Source organism: Perognathus longimembris, chromosome 2, assembly GCF_023159225.1.
Source record: "Perognathus longimembris pacificus isolate PPM17 chromosome 2, ASM2315922v1, whole genome shotgun sequence".
NCBI lineage: Eukaryota > Metazoa > Chordata > Mammalia > Rodentia > Heteromyidae > Perognathus > Perognathus longimembris.
Genome location: NC_063162.1, coordinates 97466991 through 97494139, shown reverse-complemented (window position 1 = coordinate 97494139; position 27149 = coordinate 97466991). Strand labels below are relative to the sequence as shown.

The following is a 27149-nucleotide window of genomic DNA, read 5'->3' as shown; positions in this document are numbered from 1 at the left end:
TTTGTGAAGCATTCTTCTCAGGACATTGTGGTACAATGTCACAGTAACGAGATCAAAGTAAAGATTATGCTTAAGGTGATAGTCTTTGAAAGCTCTTTCCAACCAGCTTCTCTAATATAACATTTAAGAGAGCTTAGTTAATACTAAGAAATCAGATACATTTTATACCTAAGTATTTATAAATACAAGATTAAAACCCAAGCCAGCTTATACCAGGATTGAGGAACCTAGATGCTAAGCAAAAAAATCAAATCACAACTGATGCCAAGATAGGTCATCTGATCAATTTTTTTAATGCTTATCCATGGGCTTCAGCCCTTAGAAATGAACTCCGTTTTGGGGAAGTACAAGAGTTCCAGTGAAGGCTAAGGAGAAGAGATATCTTTCTGATAGTCTGTATAACAAGGGAAGAAAGGAGGACTAACATATTGGTGAACAATGGCTGAGCACCATTCCTTAAAGCGCTGTCTGGAAACATAACAGGTGAGCAGGTGTGACTTACTTGTGAGTATTTCACTAGACAAGGCAGAAAGCACAAAGATTTTCAAAAGAACTTAAAACTGAATTTACTTCATACTTCTTGTGAGTAGAGGGCTCTGTGGAGAATAATATCATTGTGAGATGAAGAAAATGTCCCAGTACAGTACTCAGGGCATGGTCACCTCAGCTTTCAAGTCTCTTTATTCAAATTAAACTTGGAACATTCTGCTCTGACACTATCAAGCAAAAATGAAGAGTGCCATGGAAACCACAAAATTAGCAAATGAGGCTGTGAGCCAATGTTTTCTGTGCCTACCAGTCGGTATAGCTCAGTAATGCTGATGTCCTCTGGATCCACCATCGCATACTCTTTCCTAGGCACCAGGTCCAGTCCCAGTTGCCTAGAAAATAAATAGCAGAGGAAGAAAAATCATCTGCATGAAATATATTTTCATAACTGTTCTTACTAGATTGACCTGAAACAAGATATAATCAACATCCATGCTTCTTTTACTCATAGTCTTACATTTAAGACTGGTTTCTGTACTTGAGATACACAAGTTACAAGGCTGCATATTGAACATAGAAGATGCTGAATCTACAAAAATCAAAGGGGGGATGGGTTGTGTCCTTACTCAGTGGATACTCCCACGACTGGAAGCTTTGGCACATAGCAAGCAACACCCAGAGTTACTACCTTTCTAGCATGAATCCCTAGGGACTAATGTATAGTGTCCATTCAAGGCAAGTTCTGGGATGTGGCAACAGGAAAAAGCCAATAAAGGCAAGGAACAGAAATAGGTAAGCATAGTTTTAGATCTAGAACAGGAAAATTGTTTAATTTCTTGTGTCAAGTGTCATTGTGACTGACACACGGCTTTCTATGACAAAGTTACATCCAATCTCAGAAGTACCAAAGGTAGGAATTGATTTGCTATGTCTTACCAGGGACAGAGGAAAGTGCAAATAATTCTGTCCTGACCAGTTCCTCTCTCATGACCTTGGTAACATAAACCTTCTCCAGGGCATCTACTGTGCAACACTGATACAAATGTCATACAAATGTGTTCACTTCCATAACAATCAGACACCATCTCAGTGGCTTCAGCATGTCTCTGTAATGCCCTGTAGATCAAGGCCAACATACCATTTGCTTGCCAGAATTCCTTCAAATACCACATTCCCGGTCTCATGTGTACTTATCTGAGAATTTATTCTGCATCCTTTTTACACCATCAAAGCCTTTAGCTTTGAACTTCCAATTATAGAACCACAGCCTTCTTACTTTTGAATTAAGAATAAAATAAAAGAATCCTGAAACTCTATGCCCTCTTCAAAATCTCATTAAAGTTTAACAAATAAAATTTATTAATTCAGCACCTACTTCAAGCCAACTACTGCTCAGCTACTCTGAAAGATATTTGTTCTTAAATTAGAAGATTGTCACTTGAGAGTAGGTACTGCCTTTCAGATACTAAAATACTTTCTCCAATTTTCGAAATTATATCACTCATTGAGAAACTCAAAGAAATCACATACCCATTCTTCTGGATGAACTTTCGATAAGAACAGCTATTTACTTAAAAAATATCCAGGTCTTACCTTGCCATATTTCACAAAGGATTTTGTTATAATCTGTTCCTGTTTTCTTGTTCTCAGTATCCTTTCAAGACAGAATCACTGCCCTACAGTCTAGGATGTCATTTGATACTGGGACTACATTGCTGCTGAAAGTTGATCCAACGAAGGAAAGAGAATGTATAATCATATGGGAAGCAGAGTGCCTGCCTTTTTCAAAGCTTCTTCTATGAGAAGCTCTTCTACTTATTTTTTCCCCCTGGATGACATGGGGGCAGATGAGACATTCCTCTGAGCATCTTTTCTTCTTGACGGCACCTGACCTACAACAAATTATCCACAGACTAGCCAGCACCAGCCAGCAGTTTATAAGCACCTGGGATTTCAATATTCAGCTCAAAAAGGACCAATAGGCATTGACTGTTAATGCAATTCAATCTTTGTGAATTGGAGCTTAGAAAACAAAACATGTGAAAGGAAGTTCAGCAACATCACTGCAGCATGGGTAAAGAGGAAGAGCAGAGGTTCTAGAAAGATATGAGCTCCAGAGCCACCATGCTAGATCTAGCACTGTGCAAGTTCCTTTCATTCACAAGGCCTGTAGTTTTTCCAGTTCTCCATCAATCCTGGAGTCACAGTTGAGTGAGAGAATCTTTTTCTATTTGGTTTTTGTAAGTGCCTTATAGTATAAGCTTAGGATAAACCAGAAATAGTTTGTGATTTTTTTAGTGGACAAAATATAACTGGAACAGTGCATTACTACAAATATGAAGATGAGGAAGGGAGAGACAAAAATGGGAGAAAACTACACAGGATACAGGAAGACAGGAGCAGCAAGGAGGGAGAGGGCACTAAACTACTGTGTGAGATCAGAAAGAAAGGACAAACTGATTCTCCTGTCATATAATCTCAGCAGAAATCCAAACAAAATTATAAGACTCTATGGGCAAAAGAAATAGGCACCGCTACTTTAAGGATCTCAGGTGGAAAGGCTTCTTTTGCTGACTCCATTAGGAAACAAGAAAAGTTATCTCCTCCTCCATCCATGCTTCCCACATTCAGAGGAACTCTCTTCAATAATCTGATTATACAACTTGACATTGAATACACTAATTAATACTCATCCAAAGACTTATGTGCTGGCAAATAATTTTGCAGTTCAATTTGATTTAATCTAATAGGCATAGACATTATCTTAATTTGCTTTTCATATAGCACAGATCAATAAGGAAATAAATTTATACTTAGAGAAATAAGATATGCAATCTCTAACTTACTTTAAAATAATTGTTCAATGAAATTCAAGGAAAACAAAAAAAGTTCAGAAAACTTAATAAATTTGGGGATGATTTCAAACTATACTGTTGATTTTCATATATCAATGTTTTGCCAACTTATCATAAATTAGCCATAGAACTGATCAAAGTGCAAAAGAGATGTGATGTAAGTAAAAAATACAATTATGCAATAGCTATGTGTATATGATCATATGAAACGATATTTATCGAAATTAACTCCAAGAAATGGAAACAAGAGGTTGTTTGTTATTTTGGTTATTGTTTTTTCATTGTTGTGGCTGATTTTGTTTTCTGTACAAAAGGTACATTTTGTCTTTGTCTTAGGACAAAGGATGAACAAATGTAGCAGTGCTACGCCACATTGTAATGAAAATGAGCTACACAACTTGGGAGAGGGGGTTAGAACAGAAAAACTGGAAGAAAGGTAGGGAATGGATGACAGGTTTCATAAAGAAATATACTCATGATCTGACTTATGTAACTATAACCCTTCTGTACATCATCTTTACAATAACAATTTTTAAAAAGTGGAGGGAGGAATGGAGGGAGGAAGGGTGAGCAAATGTAGTCATTATATTCAATATACATTATGTAAAACTGAACTATGTAACTTAAGAGTACAGATGGGAGGGGAAACTGGGGTAAATAATAAAAGGAGTGAAAATGATCAAGATGCACTGTATTCATAACCTGACATAATCTTTTTGTATCATTACTTAATATAATTGAAAAATGGAATCATGATTCAAACTTTCAATGATTTGTTGTCCTTCTCCCATCCCTCTGCCTTCGCCTTCCTTCATTAAACTAAAAAGGCATTATTTTTTTGACTGCTACACATTTTGATGATTTTTTCCCCCCAGTATTGGAGTTTGAAGTCAAAGCCTCAGGTTCGTCCTTAGGTTTTTCCACCCTACTACTTTATCCACACCTCTACTTCTGGCTTTGGGTTATTAACTAGAGATAAGAGTCTCTAGGATTTGCCATCTCAGGCTGGCTTTGAACCTCAATCCTCAGATCTCACCCTCTTGAGTAGCAAGGATAACAGGTATGTGCCTCCAGCCCCTGGCTTCAATAATATTTTGATAAGATCATTCAACTTTCATCCTATTTACAAACTGATCTTTTAAATAAAGTCCAGCATCATGATAGTGATGCCGGCAATTATAATTCAGCAGCCAATTATAATTCAGTGTAAAGTCAGAGGACTTTCAAAGTAATAAAGAAATACATGGAATACAGACAGCCCAGGGTCATGTTCCAGTATCCCATAGAGTTACCTCTCCCATGGTGACTCCATCACACATAACAAGAAAAGTCCAACCCAATGGCAGCAGGTCTAATCTGCCAGGAGACACCATGTGTTTTCAATCGTATCATCTTGGAGCAGGCCCTCAGACCTGTAATTCAGTTCACTCTTTTGACAGGATTCCTAAAACCTTCACTGTTCTACACTGGACTTGGAAAAAAAAAGTCTTCTCATCTGAGACCCTCAGGCAGAATTAAAGTAATTGTAAACATTTCTGTTTCCAATAGAGTTTCATAATGTCCTTTGAATTTCTGCAAATATTAAAATGAAAGAGAAAATAAGTTCATGCTTCATTCCCTAATACCTTCATGAATATAACATTGAAATGTAGAGTAAGCAAAAAGGACAACGTGTTTTCAGTTCAATGAAGGTTTCAAAATTGGTTTGTTTTTTTTTGTGGTCTTTAAAAAAGTAGCAGTCTCAGTCTATTACTTTAGCTGATACTCCACATCTGCCCTTGCTTTATTTATTGCTCACACAAATGAATCATCTAGAAATAAGTAAGTCTATTCATTGTCTGGAAAAAGATAAAACATATTGGGTTCAAGAAGGTATCAATGTACTTCAAGTGAGATAGAAGTTTAAAGTATATTAGTAGATCTATGTTTTCATACCTATAGCATCTAACACTTTGGCAAGTCTCAAATCTGCCTGGTGGTAATGTGACTTCCTATAGATATAGGAAGCAGAATTTGACTTTTAAATATTTGGGATTTTTTTTCATACTCACTAAGATGTCAGCTGATCCATGGATCACTTCCTGCTATTTTCTCTTTTCTGACTGATTTTTTTTACCCCTCTCTCCCCTCTTGCTCTAAGATATTTTGAAAGTCAAATAGTAAATATGGATTTAGGGGAAAGAAAGAATGAGACAGAGGGCCTTGTAAGATACTAAGGAACACTCCCCTGACTTCAACTTGGGTTTTATGCAAACCAAAGATCATATGCAAGGCTGGCTCTTTCATTTTTTACTCCTACATTAATAAATAGTCTGTATGTTAGCGCTGGTCTTAGTTTTCAGTGATTAAATTTACCACTTAAGTGCTTGGCTGTTATTTTTTTTATTTTTATTTTTTGCCAGTCCTGGGCCTTGGACTCAGGGCCTGAGCACTGTCCCTGGCTTCTTCCCGCTCAAGGCTAGCAGCACTCTGCCGCTTGAGCCACAGCACCGCTTCTGGCCGTTTTTCTGTATATGTGGTGCTGGGGAATCGAACCTAGGGCCTCGTGTATCCGAGGCAGGCACTCTTGCCACTAGGCCATATCCCCAGCCCCTTGGCTGTTATTTTTAATACCATGTTTATTTAAAAGTAAATCTCTGTGAAGAACAACTCTTTACTGAGTTCTCCCAAGTACCTTCTCTAAATGGCTTGTATGGAACAATTCTAAACAGCTGGCAGCGGACCCATCCCAGTAATGATGAAAAGATCCCAGTGGTGTGCATGTCATAAAGACTTTTAGCAGATTCTCCCTGTGCATTACAATGGTGACTTTCACCATGACAGGGACCAGGTGGATATTAAAAGCATATACATATGCCAGACACAAGGTCTAAGTCAGACCCATTTTAGCCACAACCATAGAGATGTAATCCCAATGAACAGACCATTTTCTGTGAGTACATGAGCACTGTCATACCACACAGACACTAGAGAGCAGTGTCTCAGTACCCACACCAGACCTAGATAGTGTGCATCTTGACTTCCAACAGTGACAGTTCACACAAAGCTCCAGAAAAGGGAAGAATGGCAAACTCTGTGTGATTAGCATACTACATGCTGGCCAATATCTGTGTCACCACTGTTGTGCTCCCCTACTAGGAAAGGTCGTACTCACTCATTCCCCCAGTCAAGGCGGGCAGTAATGTGGCGCTTCACATCCTTCATCCGGTCATGGGTAAGATGGCCAACAAGCACCTGCCGCCGCAGATCCAGGATTTCATTCATGATATGCCACAGCCGGTGGAAGAGATCACCTTCATTTCTCTAAGAAATATACACATGAAGATCTGGTAGTCAGACCTCACGCTGACTTTTGGAGTAACCAATGAGTAAGGGAAAGGGGGAAAATCCTCCTGACACTATGCACTTGCTGCTTGGTAGGCATCTTTTCCATGGATAAACTGTTTCCTCAAAGACTTGTGTCTTCCCTCTTTCCCTCAACTGAGTTCACAATGTAGCACTCTTGTCTAAAATCCCAGCAGACACTCTGTTCCTGCTTCTCACTTCACTTCCACATCTAGGCTTAGTCCAATCTCTGTGCTTGATATACACTACCTTGATTTTTCACTTCAAGAACTCCTCCTTACCTCTATCCAATTGCCCCTGTCCCTCAGAGCTGGGACTGACTTTCACCTCTGACTGAGATCTTACCCGGTGATTCTCATACACATTATGTTCTTACTTTTCTGAGTCATGGCAATGTGGAGCTAAAGGCAAGGACATGGGAAATGTCCAAATATTTCTTGTATGATAGTCTTTTTATTTAGATCTCCCTTTAGAAGGTGGGCACACAGAGGCACTCAGATTACCTAGATGATAGAAGGGCAATTAATTTGAATTGCCATTATCTGTTCAGTATTGATATTTTAGAAAAAATGGTGCTTTCTTTCTTTCTTTCTTTCTTACAACCAATAGAGTCAAGATAGTCTCTTATAAAATTCATTAAGCTCAGAGGCTTTGTGTAAAAATGGATTAAATTTGCCACTTAAAATCCCAGAATAATGTGTAACCTCAAATAAATATCACACATTAACTATTACAAGTACTGTTGGCAATTTGGGTTGGTCTATAAGAAACTCCTTATAAATACTGTGTCTTCTTTTCTTTTCCTATTTTTTTTTGTTCTTGACCAGAAGTTGAATTTTGTATCTGATGCTTTCACTCATTGTCTAGCAACTAACAGAGACCAACCTCCAATACCTCAAACACTGTTCCTTTACTGAAACCAAAATGTGTCTCTTACCTGGGAGACAATAGAGCATATCTTATGTAATATCTTCCCCTTTCTTCACTAGATGTTATACCTTTATTTTCTATAAAAATTAATATAATGACATGAAAAGACTAAGGTTATCCAACCATATAGCTCCACTAGGGCTGCAACAGAAGAAAAAAGAAAGCCCTTTGTATGTGATGGGAAAAGATAGTGAGTTGTAACATAATTTTCATCTTTAAAAAGAGTATTTTCTTTGCCAATTCCTGTTGCCTTGAGAAGTTTTCATATCGTTGTTCAGGTCAGACAAATTTGGTAGAGGTACTTGAAGCATTCTTGAGGATGCCATCCTTGATGCTCTGAGACATAAATAATCTTGCTCTCCTCTCAATTCCTAAAGCACATTATTGAGACTATTACTTCTTGCTGTCTACTCATCTTCTTTCTATACTCCCATACAAGCAGTTACAAGGCAAGGTGACACAATACTCCTCTAAATAACTGCTCAGTGTCTGTGATCTCTTCATCTCTGTAAACAGCCAACCACAGGGCTGTAACTGCCTTTTCTAGGCCCCTCCCACATGGAAAGTGACTGGATGAATACCTTGATTTACAGATATTGTTTCTTGTGGGACTCAAGTAGTTTCTGTTAGGTAATTTTTTTAAAAAGCAGGAAAGACTAAGAAACATTTGAGGTTACTAATAGCTATTAGTAACCTCACAAGGAAGTAAAAGTCCACTAAGTAAAAAAAGTCACGTAAGGAAACTAAGGCAGCACCGTTTTGTTTTTTGTTTGTTTGTGTTTTTTTTTTTTTTGTTTTTTTTTGCCAGTCCTGTGCCTTGGATTCAGGGCCTGAGCACTGTCCCTGGCTTCTTTTTGCTCAAGGTTAGCACTCTGCCACTGAGGCACAGCACCCCTTCTGGCCGTTTTCTATATATGTGGTGCTGGGGAATTGAACCCAGGGCTTCATGTATACAAGGCAAGCACTCTTGCCACTAGGCCATATTCCCAGCCCATGGCAGCAGCGTTTTGAACTGAGTCAGTGAGACGGTCATGTGCTTGCTGCAGTGGATGCATTCTGCAGTTGTTTGGTAGAATAGTTTTGATTGAATTATGATGTTGTGTTTAGTGATAAAGACTACAGAGATGGAAAGGAAGAAAACAAGATCCTTTATAAAAATGCAAACTAGTTGGTCAGCTTCCTCTTTAAGGAACAAAATTCCAAAGTAGAAGGAATACTAGTACAATACAGTTTGGCCATCAAACTTACTCTGCTATTTTAAGACATCAGGGCATCTGGTTGAACTTCTAGTCAAAAAACCATAGTTTATGGCAACGAGATTTGAGAAACTGGATAGTTTCTCAACTGGAGGCTATTCAGAAAGCTTTTGATTTAGTGCTAAATTTAAAAAATGTCATAATTTTAAACATCTGGAATAAAACAACATCTAGAAATGCCTGTAATAGATCAGACATGTAGCAAAAAGTTAATGGTAAGTTTCCTGGTTTAGGGCATGATTAAGTTTTCTTCTGCCTTAAAATGAAAGCAAAACAGGTTGCAGCAGCAGCAAACTTAGATTCAGAGGTAAGCTTCACTACTTACAGTGGAACTCTATATAACTCATATCTGATAAGACTAGAAAATATAAACTTCCTGGCAGAGTCTCAGGAAACAAAGATATAAAACAACTCAAGCTCTGAACCAAAGTACATGGTAAAAGATGACTACTATATTCCCCTGTACTTTTTGTGGCTACATTTCTGATATTTTATTAAGAGATATTTAAAGAGCACACTTAGGCCCTTGCCAATGTGATTTCAAAGAGCAACTAGTATTTCCCCAGCATCCACAATGTGCTTTTCTGCTAAATATCTAACATATGTCTTCATACAATGTTTACAACTTGTAAAGAATTACTATCCACATCAGAATGCTTTTATTTTAGAAGCTAGGTGCTTTCAAACTGCTAGTAGAGAATATGGACAGTACCTTAAATACACTCTAGTGTGATGAACCTGAACCAAACATTTGGCCCAAAATACTTTTGTACAGTAGGAAAATAAAAAACAAAAGATCCCACATGGCCAAGTCGGCCTCATTCCAAGGCAAACTCAGGTATCCCTGGGTTACAACTTGTTATTTGTACCTCATACACCTAACTGCCATCTCAATATTTAGGGAGGACTGTTAACTAATTCTCTTTCCCTCTCTCCTCCCTCCCTTTCTCCCTCTCTCCCTCCTTCTCAATCTATTACTCAGGACACTAGGAGGAGGGAATACTTCTAGAGTTTAAAGCACATGCATTTTCAGTTGAACCAAGTATTTCCCCAAAATAGAAGCTTCTAACAGGAAAAGTAGATAAAAATAGCTAGATAAGACAGAATTAAAAAGAAATTCAACTTTGCTCCCCCACTCATTGCTGCATTAAAGGAAAAGCTCAGTTGTTCTAGCTTGACTAATGGGAAGCATTCTATCATTATAACTCTTTTATGCTGAGTACTTAGGTCTAATGGTCAAAACATTTCTAACAGTTTTCTTTTCCACGTTAGTGTCATACATAATGTTACTTTAAATGAAATAACACTTGGGTTTTATTTTTTGACGGGGGAGGGTCGGTCGTGGGGCTTGAATTCAGGGCATGGGCACTGTCCCTAAGCTTCTTTGCTCAAGGCTAGTCTCTACAACTTTTGAGCCATGCACTACTTCCAGTTTTCTGGTGGTTAATTGGAGATAGTTTCACGGCCTTTCCTGCCAAGACTGACTTTGAACTGTGATCCTCAGATCCCAGCTTCTGAGTAGCTAGGATTGCAGGTGTGAGCCACCAGTGCCTGGCTTTATATTCATTCTAGTACAATTTTTAAAATATATTTAGAAGGGAGATACACATTTCCATGACAACAGCACAGCATAGAGTTCTATAGGTCAGTTATCTTGACTTGGTGTTTACTTTATCTTTGATAAGCAATTCATCAGAGGCCTAAGATTATCTTCTGGTTTCTACTGTGACTCCTGAAGGGGACCAGCTCCAGAAGGGTATGGCTAGAGCGCACCGCCAAAGAATTTTCACTAGTGACTTTAAATGAAATCTTCTGTTGTACTTTAGATGTAACAGATATACATCTTTGTAATTTGAACATATTCCTTCAAGTGATTAAGCTGTTCTATAAATTTCTTTGAAAATAAAAGAAGAAATCACATTTATCTTTCCCTAAAACATCATTACTAATCAACTTTTATGTACACAGAGGCTCAGAAGGAGAGTAGCAGATTTAAACTAGAACCCCAACTTGACTACTTTCTTACTACAGTAGTTTCTCCTCATTTTCTGAGGTTTTCCTTCCTAAGATTTCTCTTTCCCGGTCAACTAAAAGGTGTAAAAATGAAATGAAAAAATTCCAAATAAAAAATGTTTAGGCTTTAAATAATTTTTCCCTGGGTATAATTGCTTTATTATTGCTGTTTTCCTCTTACTATGCCTGAGTTATAAATTAATCTTTATTTTATATACATATATGAAAAATATATAGTACAGTATACTTAAATTAACTATTCTGCAGTTTCATTGGGTGGCTATAAGGAGATGCAGTATACAGAGTACTTCCTGTAGCATTTGTGTTGTATTAGTGCTCAATAAAGTCATAAGTAGTTGTAATAAGTAAATAAACATGCTATTTGTATTCAATAAAGTCATAAATTATAATTAATGGATGAGTACATGCACATAGATATCTCTAAAATATTTTTTCAAAAAGTTTCTTTGTGTAGTATGCTGAATATTCTCACTGATTCTGACGATGAAGTTGTCATTTACAGTGTACGTGAATTATTTACAGAATTAAAATACTATAAAATAATTCCACCATTAAAATTATATTGCATGGGGGCTGGGGATATGGCCTAGTGGCAAGAGTGCTTACCTCGTATACATGAGACCCTGGGTTCAATTCCCCAGCACCACATATACAGAAAACGGCCAGAAGTGGTGCTGTGACTCAAGTGGCAGAGTGCTAGCCTTGAGCAAAAAGAAGCCAGGGACAGTGCTCAGGCCCTGAGTCCAAGCCCCAGGACTGGCAAAAAAAAAAAAAAAATTATATTGCATGACAGCTCATGTCTGTAATACTAGATATTTAGAAGACTAAGATCAGAAGGATCAAAATTTGAGGTAAGCACAGTTAGACATTCGGCAAGATAGGAGCTAATCCAATAAAAAGCTAGACATGGAATATGTAAATAGGAAAAGCACATTCCAGACAGGCTCCATAAAAATTGAGACCCTATTCAAAAAATAACAAAAGTGAAAAGGTCTAGGGATGTGACTCAAGTGGTAGAATATAGGCCTACTAAGTTGGAGGCACTGTTTTTAAATCCTAATACTACCAGGGGAAAAAAAGAGAAAGAAAAAAAAAGTTTATTTGTCCTTGAAAATTAAAATAGTCAGAGGTCCAACCCTATATCCAATTAAACAGTCTTGTTTGGATAGGTATCATACACACAAAAAAATTTCTTTTGTATTCCTGTGGTATTGAAAGATTATATAGAAAACTCATACTGAATGGATGTAGGGATTATAATAAAACTATGTCTTGTTAGGATTGATATCCTTGATTCCCCAAAGTGTTCCAGTGACTTAAAGAAGCTCAAATATTAATTGCTGTTGACTCATGTTCCGCATATTTTTTGGGTTGGGAGTCTGGCTCAAGTAGTAAGAGTGCCTACCTAGCAAGCACAAAGTCTTGAGTTTGAAAGTCAGTATTGCCAAAAAATAAAGCTAAAGCTCCATAGCTATTTCTCATGCCAATTCTCTAGCCACAAAATCATGCCATTAAAAAGTTACTTACCGGGCTGGGGATATAGCCTAGTGGCAAGAGTGCCTGCCTCGGATACACGAGGCCCTAGGTTCAATTCCCCAGCACCACATATACAGAAAACGGCCAGAAGCGGCGCTGTGGCTCAAGTGGCTAGCCTTGAGCGGGAAGAAGCCAGGGACAGTGCTCAGGCCCTGAGTCCAAGGCCCAGGACTGGCCAAAAAAAAAAAAGTTACTTACCACATAAAGTTGTTTCCACATGGTTCCCCAGTCTCTTAATGTTGATGTCATTTCTGTGATGACAGAGTCTTCAGTGGGAATAACCATCTCAAATTGTCTGTGAAATTAAAAAAGAAAACATATATACTTAAATACCATAAACAAGCATCTTGTTTCAAGAGCTCTAAAAGATATACTAGGAAACAAAGATATCCAGTTATTTTGAGTCCTGCAGGCAGGAACCCGGACCTGACTATCAATGCATATGACGAATGCCATAGTGTTGTACTGACAACCACAAGGGGACAATTAAGTGTGAGCAATGCAGTGGTGAAGGAACTACATGGGAGTTCCACTCTAATGATGACAATTGGACTCCTACACAGAAACTCAACTCTCCTCACCCCAAAGTCTTCATTGATAGCATGTGGTTACCAGACTCCATAACCTCTGACTTGACTTTTGCCTTCTTAGTGATATGAGCACAGGACTCAAAGAAGTAAAACGATGTAATAGTTGTGAACATGAAATTAAATCAGTGTTAGAAATAGGAAAACACTGACACAGACACTGGGCATTTACTTGAGCTCAGTAACCTTTCATTTTTATTATCTAGCACAATGATGGGAAAAATAATTGCTACTAAGTATCATGCTGCATAGTGCATACATAGACACTTAAGACATCACAAATATTTGAGTATTCATTTCAACATCTTTCTCCCTGTGATTAGAATAATACAGCATTCCCATTTCTTCTCTACAAGTCAGAAATTATACTTGAGAATACATATATCTTTGTTTAGGGGAAACAAAAAGATGAGGGTGGGAAGGACACTTTAATTTGTCATTTTGTGTATTGGCATGTAATTGTTCTCCTTTGTCTCATCTTCACTGTGTGTGTGTATGTGTGTGTGTGTGTGTGTGTGTGTGTGTGTGTGTGTGTGTGTTTCAAATGCTTATCACCCCCACCCCCTACTTTTTGTGAAGCATAAAGCAGTTACATGGCGATTATCATGAATGCTACTGGCTGTTTTGATGGGGATTGCTTTCTCTATTTCAATATATTTTCTCAAGGACATCATCTAGTATGTAAAAGGTAACAGCCTATTAGACACTGAACCATGTTGTCTCCAGTGATCAAGGGAAATTACTTCTTAGCATGAGGCTAATAACTGCTCTGTAGTTTCTTTTTGATGTTATGTCTAAAGTGCATATAATTGTCTTTTGGAAAATCTTCTTAAGGGAAGGGTGGAAATGAAAATCTTGCCTTGATTCCTTCCCCAATGGAGGTCTATCTCATTTCACACTAGTTTTAAAAGACCATCCTGTGAATACCTCCCCCACTTTCTTTCTAGAGCTTAAACAGAGCTGAAGATATAAAACTAGGATTTATACCTAGGGAAAAAAAATCCATGGAATTTTTGAACTGGGACAGGTATTGAACCTTTTCTTAAGTGTACATATGACATTTTTCACTGATAGCATACTTATTTTGTTTCTGAAGTAGCTGTTGATAATAGATGTTCTTTTTCTTTTTGTAGGTAATGGTTTGAACTCAGGGCTACTGTGCTTGATAGATAGGTATTCTATCACCTCATTTATTCCACCAGTGCTGTTGCAATTTAAATAATGAATATTTGCCATGGAAATTTTTTAAATGATCCTAAACAAAGCCAAGGGGAAATGATGAATTTCTAGGGAAACCAATTATCCTATTCAACATTTAGAAAATGAAGTGACCTCACCAAAAATTAAATAACATGTAAGTGGCTTCATGGTTTGCAAATGATAATTTAAGAATCCCAGCAGTCTTACTTTACTCTGAAGGAGATGGCCATAAAAATAACTCAATATGCTTACATAGGGGTTGTCCAAAATGTATGGTGGTAAGCACAAAATTGTCCATGTTAGGCAAAGCAGCTGTTTCTTATTATACAAACACTGAAACCAGTGTTCAAATAGTCTCATATGAGTAGTTGACCTAAAATTCTATTTTGATCAATTGTTCTAGGATAGACTTCAGGAACTTCAGCTTACTGGACTATCAGGTTGCAAGTCCTATTAAGACAGGTCACACAGTGAAAACTCAGAATCTTCTCTCTGGGAAACAATCATCCGGTAATACATGTCCTGAAATGTTCTCAGAGCAAAGTTCTCTTCCAATAACAACCCTAGAAGGAGGGATCTAAATCCATTACAGCAAAAGTTTGTTCTGACACTAAGCACTTCTGCTGCACAATGCCCATTACATAGGCAGAGAACCCATAAGCAAGTCTTAAATATAGGTAATCAGTTTTGAGGTCCCTTTACCAACATTTGAACTGTTTTGTGGCTTATGGAAAGGGATAAGGTACATATCAGTTAACCAAAAATAAAATAAATAATAAAATATAAAAATAAAACAACACTAAAACAGAAGTGATTATTTTACCATTATATCCACTTCACTTTGAGGAGTAGACTTCGACTATGTTGAATTATACATAACTCTATCTTTGCTGGCATAACCATCTCTATTCTCTATTGGAGTGCACTGTGATGGGCAGTTAGATGGCAGGTTTGACAGCCTTGAAACAGAAGCTATAGGGGCTAGTCCAGGTGGGCACTATAAGGTACACATTGACAAACCCAGACTACAGGAATATAAATATCAAAACAGAAAGTAAGCCTATGTCTAAAATATTTTCTGAAATGCCTCTGACTTACTAGAGGGGGCTTGGCTGATGCTATACCTAGCCTGGGATAACTTTAAAAACTTATTAACACCACTTACACTTCTGGTGCCTAAGAGCTGTGCTACATTTCTAAAGGACAACCTTTATTAACACTAGAAACTATAGTGAATATAAGTAACAGAATTATACTTTTAGGCAATTATTTAAAAATTACTACTACTATTACAAATGTTATCTAAATAAATGACAACATATATAGGACAGTGTAAATGTCTTCTAGATTTTTATTTTTTTTTATTTATTTATTTTTTTTTTGGCCAGTCCTGGGCCTTGGACTCAGGGCCTGAGCACTGTCCCTGGCTTCCTTTTGCTCAAGGCTAGCACTCTGCCACTTGAGCCACAGCGCCACTTCTGGCCGTTTTCTGTATATGTGGTGCTGGGGAATCAAACCCAGGGCCTCATGTATACGAGGCAAGCTCTCTTGCCACTAGGCCATATCCCCAGCCCTAGATTTTTAAACTTTCATTCACAAAATAAGTAATAAAAGTGTTCATATTGGACTCTCATCAAGTACAGAAGTTCCTTTACTCAACTAAAATTTAATAGAGATCTAAGAATCATATTTGAAAGCATCCTTGGAACGTTTTTGGTAAAACTCCAATTTGTAATCCTTTCAGAGTTCAAATAGAAAATTACCCTTCATTGTTTTTGAGGAAAAGTATGTTTTCTATGGCTGAGCCTGTATTCTTTAGCCATAAAATAAATGTTACACAGTCATCCAGTAAAGTTTTTATGATATTAGAATGTCTGTCAAACTCATCTTTTGAATAATCAACTTATGTTAACTGTATCAACAAGGAAGTTCTATTGCTTTATCTTGCAATATCTTACTTGAAGGGTATTATCCTGTCAGCAGCTTCCAATTATTAGGCCAAAGAACTGGAAATCCTAGGCAATTTACCAGCTAAATTCAACTACATATCACAGATGTGATATTCTCTAAGGCAGACTAATGCCTTGAAAAGTGGTCATAGTAGGATATGGTATTGTGCTCAATTAAAGACAGACAAACTTAGCTCATAATCAGTGGTAAATCGAGGAAATTTATGGGTTCAGGACATCAAGACTTAGCATTTTGCCTGGCACCCACAGCTCACTCCTGCAATCCTAGCTACTTAAGGAAGCTGAGAACTGAGGATATCACTTCAAAGCCAGCCAGGGCAAGAAAAGTCTGTGAGACTCTTATTTCCAATAAACTACTCAGAAAAAGCCAGAAGTGGTGCTATGGCTCAAGTGGTAGAGCACTAGCCTTGAGCAAAAAGAGGCTCAGGGACAGAGCCCAGGCCCTGAGTTCAAGCCCTAGGACTGGCCAAAAACAACAACAACAACAACACACCTTTAGCATGTTATAGGTCTGCCTGGTATGCTTCTCTAAGGAGCAGGAATCCAAAAAGAACCAACTCTTTCTGTTTAATATTAAGCTAGTACTATGATATGTAGACAATGAGAGACACTAGTGGCTTATATTCTGCAGTAGTTCAGCACACACAGGCAGCTTAATTTTCTCCCAACTATCTTAGTCAGTGTCTCTTTATAAATAACGCAGACAATGGTGTGATCTTTTACAGTTCATTTTTCAACACAATTACTAAGCTTTTCAAATTCCTAAATAAGTAATAGTTGTGTTAAAAGTCCTCCAACTATTAATAAAACTCATTCCTTACCCTTTATTCTTCACACAGGCATTTTTCAAGTGAACATAGCTGGAAGGAAATATACCCTGGAAGGAAAAAGGAAGAAAAAAACAAAAAACACAAAGGTTATGCTCTTCAGGCAGGCAGGTTTATAAATAGTGTGTATATCACATAGTTCAAAACCAGAACTAAAAAAGTAGTAATGAAAAACAACAGCTCCACATTCTACAGATTAAAATCTATTGTGGCTTGGATTCACTCTTTATTTTCTACTACCAAATTCTTCACAAATCCAAAGATTATCTAAAGAAAGTGTAATCTCACTCAACAAATATGTTCTTAATAAATCAGAAAATAAAATTACATCATAGTAAATAAGATTTTAAAAATATTTTATAGCTATAATATGTTTCCTTGGCTTCTCTTTTGATGGTTTTATTCATTTTCTTCTCCTCCAAACATTCACGATTCTATTTAAAAATATACATTAAAAACATCACTGCAAATTTGAAGACAATATCTGTATTATATGCACTGGTAAGATTTTTGATGACAACACAGCAGCAATTAATCACCAGTCTGAAAAACTAAACAAAAGAAGCCATGCAAGCTTAAACCTTTTCATTTAGGGTAACTGCAAGGAAATTGTTCCTTTGTTCTAAATGGGAAATTGAAAGAACAACAAAAAAAGTGAGCAAGCAATTTATTGTTCATTAAATGTCCATATCCTCTGAAGAATTTCAATGTAGCATCAAATGACAAACTCAATTAAATATTTATGAAAACAAATGTCATTTGTATGTATATTATCACCACTGTGGAACTGAGAATAAAATAAAATTTAAAGAGCAAATTCTGTATATTGAACAGAAGGAAATAAGCACATAGACATTTTTAAACACTATTTCTTCTGCAAAATTTAACTTAACCTCAATACAATATGTTTAACAAATGTTATAATTATAATTAATTACCATTCAAGGTTTGCTAGATATGACTAAAGTAAGGGAGATATCACAATAAATTTTCCCAAATGTGCCTTAGATTAATAATTGAATACTAAAGTTATATTTGCATGTGCCCTGCAAATATCAAAAAACTTTAAATGAGTTATAAAGTATTAAAAATTAAATTTATATACTCTTTTGCCCTTCAGGCTTTCATTTAGACTAATCTAAAATAATGAAATGAAGTAATTAAACACACTTGGACGTTCCAGCAAATGCTCTATTTAAGCAAAAAGATATGTAAAAGTGTATCTATCATCATTGCATTTCAGAATGAGAAATGACATAATTTCTTATCTATAATGTAAATGAAGATAAAATTAAACCAAAGAGTAACTGTGGATTGTGGAATACTAGAGATTGTGGAAAGGATGGCTGAAAGCTGGGACGATGAGAACAAAGTAGACATTAGTTAGGATTAGTGTCAAGATCACAAACTGTCTCTATAAAAGATAAAACAAAAGTCATATTACTTCTTACTGTAATTCTGGAGAGATTGTCTAAATACATAAAGGATGATGAAACCTAGTATCTCTCTGGAATAGTAAGATAGATAAGCAATTTTATAATCTGGTTTTCCCAGTTTTCGGTCCCCAAAACAAAAAGAACTGGCAATGGGCCATTACAAAAAACTCATTTCATAGTTTACAAATGATAACACATATAAAATTGAAGATTAAACACCTCTATTCAGTATTTCTTTGGGAATATATACTTCACTTGCCTGAATTTTAATTGAGTTCTCTAAGAAACTAGCACTTCAAAAAGATTTTGTTTATATATAATGAGCTTATTAAGGTCTTCTCAGTTCAATTTTCAAGAGCTATGTAAGATGATCATTTGAGTAGCATATCTTAAGTATAATCCAAGTTCAAAGGGATTTCCAAAATTATGAAAATTTGTATTACCATTTTGCATATCAAATGAGGCCCCACTGTAATTTCAATTGTATAGTAAGTCAGTTTAAATATTGATCTTTCAGTTAAATCCTTTAACTACAGTTAAAAATAGGTTTTTATTTACCTTGACATTGGGGTTTTTTAAGGCAAATCCTCTGTACCAACCTGTAAAGAAATAGCATGGCCAAGGTTTAATAAAATAGAATAAACATTTTAAAAATAACAAATTAATCAGTTGTTTGCTGATGGAATTTTACTCTACAGGTAAATATTCTATAAAGAAAAAAGGTAGCTGTTGGAATCAGGTTAAAAGACATAATGTATTTCTGATTTTTTTTCTAAGTAGAAAGCACAAACTTCACTATTTAATAATACCTGAGCAGAAGTCATGTAGGGAATTTAAAATTCTTAAGCACACCACTTTGGATTAATACCAGTCTTATAACAGAAGAGGAATCAGGTGACATTACTACCAAAATTATCTAGTGCACCTTCATCTGCACAAAGTCTGATCACCTGAGCCCATCGTAAGATTTACTTTTGAGAATGCCTACTACTTAGCTCAGAACAACTCTGAACTGGTTTTTATAGTACTATTATTAAGGAAAATAGATCTTTCTATAATTTAAAACATAGCACAGACACACATATATATGAATATATATTATTAATATATGGCCCCATTTAAAACATTATACTTGGATTATATTTTTAAAAGCATAGGCATCACATTTCTTATTGGTGAGAAATTATATTGCTGTAAAATAAATATTTTGTTGAATTGAAATGAATTGAATTTTGAAGCCAAACATTTGAGCTTTGCTCTTGTGTTTTTGTTCCTCATAAAACATTTTCTTAAAAGGGCAGACAAAATACTAAAAAAAATAAACAGAACCTCTAACAGTTTTCATATCAGCCTGAAGAAAGCAGACTGAATTAAAAATCAGAATCTCTCAAGGTTTAATAGATACTTATAAGGACAGATCCAAGAAATGTATCTATTTGTAAATATTTATTCTAACACAAATCAAAATCTTCAGATAATTGCAGAAATGTCACATCATACAAGAAAGCTTTTTGATTATAAAACACTTCCCATTAGATATGCAGGCCATTTTAATATGTCAGTTCAAAATAAATATTATATTCATCAGTATGCAAAGTAGCAAGAGACAAAATGCATCAGGTAACAACATAGAAAATCATATTATATATATATATATATATATATATATATTTTTTTTTTTTTTTGGTCAGTCCTGGGCCTTGGACTCAGGGCCTGAGCACTGTCCCTGGCTTCCTTTTTGCTCAAGGCTAGCACTCTGCCACTTGAGCCACAGTGCCACTTCTGGCCATTTTCTGTATATGTGGTGCTGGGGAATCGAACCCAGGGTCTCATGTATAGGAGGCAAGCTCTCTTGCCACTAGGCCATATCCCCAGCCCCAATCATATTATATTTTTAGAAATCTCAATTAGAGTACATAGAATAAATATGTGCAACTCACCAACACTTAGTGCTAGACTAGCTATATGCAGAAGTTATATTCGGGAACAGTTCAATTTATGATGAAACTTCCTAATATAAATATTATAGTAATATAAATTCGTAGTAAGGAAAGCCTTCTAGGAGGAAAACGGATAATTTAGCATGTAGCCATTACACCCTAAAAAGTAATCATTTGTTAACAAATAAAATAAAGGTGGTCATTTCATTTGGAATCTCTTTCGAATTTAAGTACGTTTCAAAGGAGAGAAATGAAAACATTTGAGAACATATTTAGTATTTTTAATGAAATACCTGATATATAAATCAGTGATAATAACACAGGATAATATAATCATTTTTACTAATGTTACATATGCATTGAATATAATTTTATTCCAAATTATTTTTTCTCAGACTAAGGGGGAACTAGTTGAAGCAAGAAGTCTCTTGGAAACATGGAATTAGGCAACTTCAAATATAAAAGTCTGAGCAGGATATCTGATTCTTCCTATGTCTGGTATCTGATAGACATTTGAGAATCTAAGAAAAGTCCTCTAGTCCACAAAGTCATGAACTCTCACAAATACAGTATCTTCAATTGGTGTTCAAATTGTCTTGTAGTGACAGCTAAGATATAATATTAGGAAACTCTTAGCTTAAAAAAAGCATATGTTGCCGTGCACCACTAGCTGTAATCCTAGCTACTCAGGAGGCTGAGATCTGAGGATAATGGTTCAAAGATAGCCAGAGCAGGAAAGTCCGTGAGACCCTTATCTTCAATTAGCCACTAGAAAACTGGAAGTGGCACTGTGGCTCAAGTGTTCAAGCACTAGCCTTGAGCTGAAAAGCTCAGGGACAGTGCCCAGGCCCAGAGTTCAAGCACCACGGACCAACATAAAAAAAAAAAAAGAAAAGAAAAGAAGCACACATTACTTTTCCATAAGCCAATACTATGTGGGAAAGAAATATGTTTGGCCAATAAGTGATTTTCTGTGAATACTGGAAAAGTTCCAAAATTAATGGAGAGAAGGACAGAATTTGTAAACTTTTTTAAATGTCCCATCTTAAGAAATCAATACTCACCATCACACTTCTCCAAGATTTGGACTGTATCTCCAATTTCCAGTGACAGGCCATATGGGACAGTTCCTCGAAAACTGGCAATAACTATAAGAAATAATGTAGAATATATGAAGGCAATCATGTCAGTTGCAGTCACTTTACTGCTTATAATTAAATGTCACTAAGAAAAATGAACATAAACAAGAAGTACATTTTTATAGTGAAAACCTGCTATTGTTTTACTTTTATATGCTTATAAATAAAACTAAGTTTATACACTTTGCCAAATCCAGGCTGAATTAAACATTATAAATATGCATTTTAAAGGTGTGGAATTTACTATAAGTAAGTAATATATGCAAGATCAGGACTATCATCCAGTAACAAAAATAAAGGTAGTGATTGAAGAGGTCCATGAGGAATTGTATGAGTCATGAACTCTGTGCCTCCCATTGCTCAAGACTAGAGCTCTACCACTTGAGCCGCAGTGCCACTTCAGGCTTTTTAAGTAGTTTATTAGAAATAAGAGTGTTGCAAACTTTTCTGCCGTGGCTGCCTTTGAATTGCAATCCTCAGATCTCAGCCTCTTGAGTAAGTAGGATTACAGGTGGGACTCACTGGCACTCAGCTTGTCTTAGAAGATTTTTGTCAGCTATATACCAGACAATGACCAAAAACCCGGGATCTACAGAGAGCTTTAAAAAGTAAAGTATCAATAACCCAGGTAGTAATTAGGAAAACTAGCTTCTTAAAAGTATTTATAAAAAAGAAAGAGAAAATAAAATAAAAAGAAAATGACCCTGTATACCATGTCATCTTCTTTTTCCTTTCAAATACAGCTACCTTTTCCTCAAACTCAGGCATTCTGGGAAATGCTTTTCAAGAAGCAAAAAACTTTTGATATGATCTTTCTTAACTTAAAAAAATAATTGGGGGACTGGGGATATAGCCTAGTGGCAAGAGTGCCTGCCTTGGATACATGAGGCCCTAGGTTCGGTTCCCCAGCACCACATATACAGAAAACGGCCAGAAGCGGCGCTGTGGCTCAAGTGGCAGAGTGCTAGCCTTGAGCGGGAAGAAGCCAGGGACAGTGCTCAGGCCCTGAGTCCAAGGCCCAGGACGGCCAAAATAAATAAATAAATAAATAAATAAATAAATAAATAAATAAATAAATAAATAAATAAAATAATTGGGAAATGAGCTAAATAGGGAATTTTCAGAAGTATTAAAAATGGCTAACAGACACATGAAGAAATGCTCAATATATCTGGCAATAAGAGTAATAAAAATAAAACAACACTCATATTCCATCTCATCCTACTTAGAATGGCCATTTTCAACATTATAAACAACAGTTTCTGGCATAGATGTGGGCAGAAAGGAACTCTTAATACACTGCTGGTGAAAATCTAAACTTTTTCAACCTCTCTGGAAAGTATGGAGGTTCCTCAAAAAACAAAGCATAGAGCTAGCCAGATGATCCAGCAATTCCACTCACGGGACATTTATCCAAAAAATTGCAAACTAGGAGCCAATAAAGCCACCAGTACAACCGTATTTATTATAGCATTATTCACCAAAGCCAAGGTATGGAATTAGCCCATATGCTCTTTAGTGGACAAATGGATCGAGAAAATGTGGCATATATACACAATAATTTTAGTCATCTATTAGAGTTATATTGCATCATTTGCAAAGAAAAGAGTTGGAAAAAATCCTATTAAGTATATCCGAAAGACAAAGAATGCATGTTCCCTCTGTTCATACATGGAAGCTAGAATTAATTTACAAGTATGTAAGTCAATATTTGGGGTGGTATTCAAATGTACACAAATGTAGGAACTGAAAATATGGTAGATTTAAGAGAGACTCAAACAGCATGAAAAATTATTAACACCAGGAAAAGGGTACTTAAAGGGGGTGTAGGGCTAAGGATAAGGGGCTGGAAAAATGAAGACAGGGAGGATGCAGTCATAAAGTTCAAAGCATATCCTACAAAATTAAGAAAACTGGGGTAAGAGATGGGTTGGGAGGGATGAGGAAGAATACTGAAAGGGGTGACACTGATCAAGATGCATTGTCTTTATAAATTTCTCTGTTCAATAGCAACTGCTTTGTACAACTACTTAAAGATTTTATTTATAATTATATAAAACATATAGTATACATTATGTAAGATTATATATAATATGCATAATAAAGTATAATATATATTTATGTTAAAAAGAATACAACCCTTAGTATTAATCTTGGTTTACCTGTCTGATACACTATTAGAAGCAGATTTCTGTTATCTAGACGTCTGTCTAGTTAAAAGCATTTTCTTCAGGAGAATGCATTGCATCCATTTGCTCAATATTATGTCCACAGTGCCTTACTAAGTTTGTGGCATAAGACTCCATTTCTGTAGTAACATTCAATGGTAATGTTTTATTTCATGATAACTGGATTCACTCTAGGACTAAACATGCAGCCACCACAAGTGCCACATTCTTTTATAATTATTAGTAACTGGTTTCACAAATAGTTAACAGGGTGGAGAAGACTAGAACGGAGCGCCTAGAGAGAAAATGTGTGCATACACCAGCCTTGGGCAACTCCAAAAATTTCAGAGAGAATGCAAGTTAGTGATTCTCACTGGGACAGTAAAGCTTGAACCATAAAAGAGGCAAGGATGATGAAATGAAGCACAGACTTCTCAACATACAGAGAAGACACTTCCCATGAAATCTAACATTCCCCCAAATCAACGTGCAATTCACAGCAGATGAAAACAATTTCAAAAGGTGAAAATTTTAAGTGACTTTTATAATTTTGTTTCTGATAGACACTGCATTAACACCCAAAATAAGTTTCAGCGACTGTTGGTGATGTAGTTTTAAAAAGCATGAAGGAGCACATAAATCTGTCAAAAATCAACACCTGCCAGTAAGTAATGGGCTTTTTAGAGACATCTCAAGCCCTTTAATGATCCCAAAACACAATTAAGAGCAGAGATCAAAAAACAAGACAGAAAACACAACACAAAGTTGCAAGACAGCTGAAAATAATAACATAAAACTGATTTAGAACATTTTAGATTAGCACTAACTTATTTTGTCATTTTCTAACTATAATCATAAATATGATACTGCCTCATATTGATGTGTAAGATGTGTGCTTGAAAAATAATCAAGTGGATATACCTTTAAAGATTACTTCAAATGATTTTCAAAGACCTCTCTTTCTGCAAGAGGTAGACTCCTGAACAGATAACAGTTGAACTGAAGTTTAAAATACTTCCAAATAGATCTACCTTACTGTAGTTATGGTTATTTTCCAGCCAGATGATTCAACAGGCACTAGCGATGGTACTCTTGATGTCCAAGTGCAAGAATTTCTAACATAGTTCAATACTGCTCTTAGCACACATGGATGCCCCAATAAATGCCATAAATAACCACACACACACACACACACACACACACACACACACACACACACACACACACACGGCTGGCCTCTTCTTTCTGCATTCTTCACTTCACCTTCTCTTTGCGCTTCAGCCTTTACAGCTCTATCTTTTATCGTGTTCTGAAACTGCCCCCCTAAGGCCTCCAAGGTGGCCACGCTCATAAGACTTTCAGGAATGTATCATCTCTTGAATCTTCCACTCTCTCTCACATCCTCTAGCCAACCACAGAATCTTTCTGAGCCCTCCTCTTAATAGTTGGTGCCATGCAGGGCTCTGTCCTCAAAGTCCTGGAGTATAAAGGCTGGAGGATGTGAAAATAGCATCATGAGACATGGGTTCAAGCCATGATCACATCATTTACTAGCTGGGTAACTTTAGTCAAGATAAAAATCTTTCAGCATCTCTACAGTATTAGATAAAAAGGAGTCTTATGGATTGGACATAAAATATCCTCAAGTGTTTAAAGATGATTCTCAGTGGGTTGCACTATGGAGAGATCATTGAACAGGAAAACCTCATCAATGGAATAGTTCTCGTCAATGGATTCATTTAATGAATGAGAACAATGGATTACTCAAGTGAATTGGCTACTGTAAAGGGTGGAGTCTGGATGGAAGAAAGAGGTCACAGAGTCAAGTCTCAGAAGAGTATTTTTTGCCCCTGGCACTGTCCCATTGATCTTTGCTCTCTGGCTACCATGAAATAAGCAGCTTTACACCACCATTTCCTCCCTACCATGATATTCAGTCTCAATATAGCCCATAGCAATGGATCCAAACAACCATGGAGTGAAACCTCTAAAAGACTGAGCAAAATAAATTTTTCCTTCCCTAAATTATCTCAGGTATTTTCTCACAGGGGCAATATAAAAGTATTCCAAAAAGTAGTGGGGAATTACGCAAGGCACCTAGATGAAATAATATACTACATTATTGTGTATATTCTAGTTAGTGAGTTGTTTTATTTTCCCTTTTCTCTTTCATACATTCTCCTTCGATAGAGATCCAAGTCTTCCAGGAAATCACCTGTCAATACATGGCCTGCCAACTCTCTCTGTAGTCCCAGTGTATTTCCAAGCACCTGACACAAACTTGTGACTTGTGTTGTGTATGCCTCCAATGATATTCATCATTTCTCATCATTTTAGTCAAATCTGAGCCAAACTGTCTCTATCTCTCTTCCTGTCTTTTGTGACCCCCTCTGAACCATTCATTTTCTATTATTCTTAGGTGAATTTCTTTCCATTCCTGAACAGAGCCACTTCAGAACCTCCTAGGGGATCATCCTTTGATGGCTGTCCTTCCTGGACATAATAATCACAATGCTACCAGTTACTTTGGGTAACTGCTTTGTTACATGTGTGTATTTAGCATGTAGCACTAGGATATTTCTTAAAAAGAAAAAAAGGATAATGAAATAGGGAATACAGTATTAGGCCATTGCTTAAACAGGTTAATTATTTTCATGTTTTACTATATATACTATATATATACTATATTTTCATATAATGCTTCGGTACCTCCAAAGTAGATTTTCCTCCATTGTTCTCAGTTTTGTTTGAATGATAGCACCATCCATTGACTACAGACTAGAAACCCAAGGGTCAGCTGCACACTAGCAGCCTATTATTGTGACACAATAATCTCATTTCTTAATTGTCACACACACCAGCTTTTTCTCAACATCCCTGCTTCCAGTCCTTCCCAAGTTTAGCTTACTATTCATCTGGTCTTCTCTAGCAGTCTCCTAATGTTTTCATGCCTTGGTTTCTTTTCAATTTCACTCTTTCCTAACAGGTGAGAGGTCTTTTCAACATGTATATTAGATAATATCATCCTCCTAAATATATCAGAGCTCCGAGACTGAGAATATACAAATTATGACTACAGTTTGTAAGGCCCTGCCCTTTTCTCTGGGTTCATCCTTCAATGTCTTAACACTGATTCTGTAATCCAGTCACAATAGCTTCTATCAACCTCCACAATGGTGTTTGTGAGTTCTTAGCATCTTGTAAGGGATTATCTTCCTTTGCCTTTGCCAAGTTAACCTGCATTCATCCTTTAGATAGTGGCTCACTGGTCCCTTCTTCAGGGGAGCCTCCTTTGATGCCCAACCTCTCACCTCAACTTATTGCCTCACAGTACCATAACACACCACTCAATATTATCCTTAACCTGTGAGGGTTTTTGAATGATGTTCTTGCAATAGACAATAAGCTCCATGAAAGCAAAAGCTATGTTGGTTTTA

The 27149-nt window shown here is 36.4% G+C and overlaps 1 protein-coding gene across 6 annotated transcripts in view; it reads right to left on the bottom strand.

Annotated features, from left to right (window-relative positions):
* Dock4 (dedicator of cytokinesis 4) overlaps positions 1–27149 on the bottom strand; it is a 417461-nt gene that overhangs the window by 213510 nt on the left and 176802 nt on the right. For all 6 annotated transcript variants that reach the window (XM_048339770.1, XM_048339775.1, XM_048339771.1 and 3 more), the window contains exons 2-7: positions 21470–21553; positions 19024–19064; positions 17024–17079; positions 12644–12740; positions 6499–6647; positions 797–881 (exon numbers count right to left, since the gene is read on the bottom strand). In XM_048339770.1, the coding sequence (XP_048195727.1) occupies positions 797–881; positions 6499–6647; positions 12644–12740; positions 17024–17079; positions 19024–19064; positions 21470–21553 (512 nt within the window). The remainder of the gene's footprint in view (positions 1–796; positions 882–6498; positions 6648–12643; positions 12741–17023; positions 17080–19023; positions 19065–21469; positions 21554–27149) is intronic.